Source organism: Paralichthys olivaceus, chromosome 3 (genome assembly GCF_024713975.1).
Source record: "Paralichthys olivaceus isolate ysfri-2021 chromosome 3, ASM2471397v2, whole genome shotgun sequence".
In the NCBI taxonomy this organism is placed as follows: Eukaryota; Metazoa; Chordata; class Actinopteri; order Pleuronectiformes; family Paralichthyidae; genus Paralichthys; species Paralichthys olivaceus.
The window spans coordinates 6976988-6983093 of record NC_091095.1 but is presented as its reverse complement, the minus strand read 5'-3'; the positions used below and the strand labels follow the sequence as shown (position 1 = coordinate 6983093).

The 6106-nt window shown below is 36.9% G+C and overlaps 1 protein-coding gene across 1 annotated transcript; it reads left to right on the top strand.

The window, feature by feature from the left end:
• Nucleotides 1–219: 219 nt before the first annotated feature.
• acer1 (alkaline ceramidase 1) lies at nt 220–4953 on the top strand. The gene is made up of 7 exons (XM_020098364.2): nt 220–574; nt 954–1066; nt 1232–1346; nt 1988–2126; nt 2853–2990; nt 3081–3218; nt 3388–4953. The coding sequence occupies exons 1-7, from the start codon at nt 568–570 to the stop codon at nt 3563–3565; spliced, it is 828 nt and encodes a 275-aa protein (XP_019953923.1). The 5' UTR covers nt 220–567; the 3' UTR covers nt 3566–4953.
• Nucleotides 4954–6106: the final 1153 nt, after the last annotated feature.

The window sequence follows — 6106 nt, the reverse complement described above, 5'->3', positions numbered from 1 at the left end:
GCATCTAATATGACAATGTTAGTGTGGAATGTGGATAAATTGACATTTAAAACTTTTATTTTTTAGTACTTTACTTTGGTACATTTCATCATACACATGCCCTTTGCCCTCTGAGAATGCTCCTGCTTTTATTTTGAAAAGTAGCTGGGTGTCGTTGGCCTGCAGCGGAGGCAGATGGACAGGATGAGGGATAAAGGAGGAGGGATGAGGATTATACAGACGAGCACAGCCGCGACCGGTGCTGTTTTATCAGTCTGTACACAGCTCTATAATAATTTCTGACATTTTAAATATCTGTCAAATTCTAATAACAGCTCATAAAGTATTAATCTTGTCATATTTAATATTAATATTTAAATCAAAGATGCCAATTCCTCCGAAGTGAAACATGTTACCAGTGAAGACCCAGTGGAAAAAAACAATCAATCAGTCCATTCCAGACATTTTCCCTCGATGACAAAGGATCAGGAGGGAGCGGTGCGAGGCTCCACCCAGAGAGAAGCACCTGTTACTCCACCTGCAGCAGAGCAACACTGACAGACCTGAGGCCGAGGCAGCAGCAGCAACATGGGGGGTAAGATCCATTCACCTCTTTTGGATTCAGACTTTTTATATTGAGAGATAATTCAACTTTTATAGACCAGAAAAGGTGTTAAACTACCAACATCTGTATTTATGTATCAAAAACCTACAAAACCTTTTGCACAAAAACATTTAAAAAGCTTTAATTAATGACTTCATTGGCTGTTAATGAATTATAAATCCACTTTTAGGAATCATTGTAATTTCATGCTAATCAGGTTTTGGGAAATCCTTAGACAGCATTACTTGTCTTTTCGAGCTTGTTCTTCATAGTATGAGAGGATAAAATGAAATTTGAATAAAGGAGGACTAGAGATCAAGAGGGAGAAGAAACTGATTTGCATAAACCAAATTATCCCCCCCCCCAACAGGCTTCTACTCCAGTGAAAGGATGGCAGGAGTCTTCTCCTACGAGAGTTCAGAAATCGACTGGTGTGAAGACAACTACAGACACTCTGAACACGTGGTGGAATATTTCAACACTGTACGTTCTATATACTGCAGCGTTTATGTCAAAACAAAGATTTATGTTTTCAGATTCATCTAATAAATACATATTCCCATAAAAACTGATCCCTAACTCCCAGTTATATATATATATATATATATATATATATATATATTTTAATGATTGTTGGTTCCCCTACAGATGAGCAGCTTTTTTTTTTTCATCATATCTCCTGTCATGCTCTACCTCCTTCATCCTTACGCCAAAGAGAGAAGCCTGTCAATCCACATGGTTTGGATCATGATGATTTTTGTGGGTCAGTTGCTCTTTTCTTTTCTTGTGTATTTCATGTAGATTTGTATCTGTTTTACTGTTTTACATACATGGAGCCGATTATTCACAGACTCACTGAGTCACAGAGCCTGTTAAACATGAACAGTTGACTTGTTGGTTCAGTTATAATTTGACATGACTTGCCAAATAGACAGGTGCAGTTGTCGCAGATGAAGTAGTAGAATGATTTTATTTCTTTAAAATACAACATCAGCAATATAATGTAATATAAAAAACTGAACTTTAATGGTTCAGAGCTGTGGTTCCCAACATTTTGAGTGTTAGTTTGTTAAATGATTGATATATAATCCAGCGTAAACAAATCTGCAGTTGTACTGATTATTGATTAATCATTTAAGAGCATTTTTTAAGTTGATAACTTTTTATTGACTAAACCGTTCAATAATCAATACATTAATAGACAGTGAAAATAACTTGCAGTGCTACTTAAGAACTCTTGTCACCTGCGGCAAACATTCACCAGTTGTTTCATCAACTGTTTTATGTGAATGTGTTTTTTTCAATACACGGGTTAAAACCTTCAGTTTTGAAATTAAATTCTTGTGTGTTTGTTTCTGTATAAAATGTTTATTTTCTACACATTAAGACTTTTTCTTCTTGCAGGACTCTTCTCAGCGTACTTCCACATGACTCTGAGTTTCGTTGGCCAGATGTTAGATGAGCTGTCAATCCTGTGGGTGTTGGCAGCGGGATACGCAATCTGGTTTCCCCGCAGGCTGTTTCCTTCTTTTATAAAAGACAGGTAAGATAACCTTGTAAAAATCAACACAACAACAGACAGCGGATTTACTTTTGTAAGTTTGTTTATGTTTTTATTCGGCAAATTGTAAAATATACCCCACATCTCCATGTGTTACTAAGGACTCAAACACCGCTCACTAATCCTTTAATAAGACAAGTTGAAAAGAACAATGAGATAGCGTTTAAAAGGGACTCTACTCTGAAACCCTACCTGTGCTGGCTGAGGAACCAGCCCAACAGCCCCAATGAAAGTCATTGTCACAAACATACAATATGGTGCCGCTGCCATCACCTGAATGTGACAGGTAGCAGCTCTCACTATTGTAAGAAGATGAAACACCACCCATCCCGTGTAAATATTTAACCACAAGGTGGGGAAAAGATGAATAAAACTTTAATGAACACCTGAAAATAATCCCATAAACCCTCCTCTCAATGAACTCATGTTAAATTTTCCATTTTTGCAAAGTAATGCATTGGTTGTTTGAAATGAACGTTAAGATCTCTTTAAACAGGGAGCAAATGTGTTGCTCTTTATTATCTTCCAAAGAAATCCTGCTCCAGTTTGTTGAATGATCATGAGCATGAAAGATTGAGGCTACAGAAACTAACTGAAATTTCTGGAGGGGCAGTGTGTAAAAATGCAAATTTCTGAGTAAGTTGCTCCAGAACTTGTAGATTCTGCTGGTATCCACAAACTTCCTTCTCTTTGTCTTTTCCACCACAGGTCCACATTTTCACGTCTCATCCTGTTGGTTACTGTCGTCACCTCTGTGTCATCATTCGTCAAACCTACAGCCAACGCCTACGCTTTAAACTGTTTTGGCCTCCACCTGCTTTACACTCTGGCAGTCGAGATGAGATGGTATGAAAACTGTGGCCTCTCGTGCTCCTGTGAATGTGTTTGGTGCAGTTTCACTGTATTTAAAAATGAACTCTTTTCTTTGTGTCTCAGCTGCACTGACCAGAAGGTTCTGCGACTGGCCAAGATGTCTGTGGCTCTGTGGATACTTGCCATCTCCTGCTGGATTAGCGATCGCTTTGGCTGCAGCTTCTGGCAGCAGCTTAACTTCTGCTACCTGCACGGTATCTGGTGAGTGTTTAGATGTGTCCCTCTCTTTTCCTAACACAACACACCCGTGAGCAATGTTCCTTATCAAGATGATGAGGAAATGTTTTTACACATAGGTTTTTGTGGACAGGGTTATTTCTTTCTAAAGCTCACGTTCTGTATATTGATCTTTATTCTCTGTATCCTCCAGGCACATTCTCATTGTGATGTCGGTGGCTTATGGCAGCACCCTGATAGCTTACCTGGATGCACACTATGAGATACCGTACTCACTGCCTGGATTGGAGTTCTGGCCCTGTGATGAATGGTCTGTTGGATTACCTCACATTGTCCTGAAAGGCACAACCAAAACACATAAACGGTGCTAACAAAGTCGTTTTTTAACATCAGAACATTTCAATTGGTACTCTCCATTAGTACAGTATTTCATTAATGACAAGTCAAGACAGGTTTTTAACCCTAACGACACAATCTGTGAATCAACGGCTTGTCCCCACTATCCCAGGATTGAAAATGCAGGAATCTAAATTTACTGACGTATTGACTGATTTGTCTTTCAATACACAGATCAACTACAACAAAATGTAAGTTATGCTACTTTTCTGATCCTTTCAGAAGATTGTTGACACCATAGATGGGTTGCCAGATAGACCTACTGTTAGTTCATGTACACAAAATAATTTGTTGTCATAGGACTGAGCGATACGGCAAAAAATGATATACAGATAAAAATGTTAATTTACGTCATTATCGATAATAATCACCATTGAGTCACCATTGAGTCACATACATTTTTAAAGACTGATTTTTGCTCCTGAGTGGAGGTTGTGGTTTAAAACTCTTATGAGAAGAGAATGACAACTACTTGAAGATTTTCAAATCTGAGAGAGAGCATTCAAACCGATTTAGGTTCTTCCTGTGGTTGCACGATGCATATGCATAATTTATATATTGAATTATATTGCAGTGATTATATTTATTATTTTATTGCCCTTCCCCTAATTTATCATCCACAGATCTAACTTAAACTATATACTTGAATAAACGCATATGGTTAAAAAGTATTACATTAAATTGTAGATTCATATTTCTGACACACAAGCAAATTAGCCTTCAGTGTTGTTGATGAACATGAATGGTTTCATAAAATGTCTGTATACGTCCCTTTTTGAAGATTTCGTCTCTGACAGTTAAACATGTGTTCTTGTATCTATAAATCAATCAAGATATCAATGCACAATTGATCATGCTCATGACAGATTCTATTTTTATGTATTGTACATGATTCATTATGATGAAACTTTGCTGTCATCCTTCAGTGCCCAAGTTTGTTGGAGTGAGGTTCTTCGGTGAAATGTGTTTATATGGACTTTTATAAAACCTTGACATGTAATTGTTTTATAATCATACAACCTGTCCTCTGGGTTTGAACTGTAACCTGAACTAACATTTGTCTGGTTTGCTCCTAAACGTAGAGCTGTCTGCATAGTTACATGTTGGAATGCTGTAGTTTCACACTGATTTAAAGAGAGGACTCTTGTAACATTTCAGCAATGCACATTTGTCAATATCAAATAATTTATTCATCTCTTTCTCTGTAAAAATTGTACAATCTCATTCAGGACCTGTGAAATATGATTCTAGGGTGTATTTGTGTGACTGGCCGTTCCACAACAGTCACGTTTCTTTTGTACCACTGACCCTAATTCACTAAAATGACCTTTTTGTTGAATAAATTTGTGGTGTTTTGAGAATATTCAGGTACACTGTGCCTCCATTCACATGATCCTTCCTGAAGGACACAATACATACAACAATAGATCCACTACACAAAGAAATGCACTCGCTCCCTTCCCTGAGCTTCAGTGTTCAACAGTGACCTCCTGTGGTTGAGGATATGTTGAACAGCAACCAATGCTTTGCCTCTAGAAAGATGATGTATTTCAAGACAGATAACTGATGATCAGAATGAGTGAGAAGACTAAACATTAATCATCTGTAATTTTCCAGTGTCCTGTCGTAGTTTTACAGAAAACTGATTTCTTTCTTTCTGATATTCATGCCCCTGTAATGATGAATATATACAAATTTTTGATTCCCTGATTTTTCCTCTTGCACCGCAACGAAATTGATGTTTGTGAAAAACTCATGTCTATTTTAAGGCTTTAACAAGAAGAAAAAAAACATCGAAAAGGTGGAGAACTCATTAACTATTTATTCATCCAGAGAAATGTCAAAATATTTGTTCGGGTTTAGTAAAAAGCTGGATTTGTTGGCAGGTTTAAACATTTACGATGAGTTATGATGAAGTTCTCCATATGAAATCTGAGGTGCATGTCTTCAATGTGTGCCATCATGTATAAATATTCGACTAGATCATCAGATTTTCGGTGGTATGATAATTCAATCAGTGACAATGTGTCATATTATATGAACTAATCCTATTTTTTTTGGCAAATTATTCCTAAATATAAATTTTTTATGGTATTTCAGCTTCAGTAAAATGTTATGTTTCATCGTATCAGCATGTCAGTTAAACTGCTATAAACTGTAACATTTCAATACATATAGATAAATACACAGAACAGGAGATTTTCAGATTCTTCACTTTAATGTAATTACCTATTTTTGACCACTTGAAGGCAGTGGAAACAAGTTGTGAACATGTCATCAGTCTTAAAGCAACAATCTGCAACTTTTACTGGGCAACAGCGCCCCCTGGAGCCACACTTGGTGATTAATTCCTTTTGGGCGTAAGGGGATCAAGTGGTTTTCATGTAGAAAAAAACACATACTGTGAAGTCCCACTCACTGTTTTATTTTATTTTTTATGAGTGACGAGCATGTTTGGACATACAGTCTATGGTTTGGACATAGTTTATGTATTTTGTTATTAAGTTAAATGATAT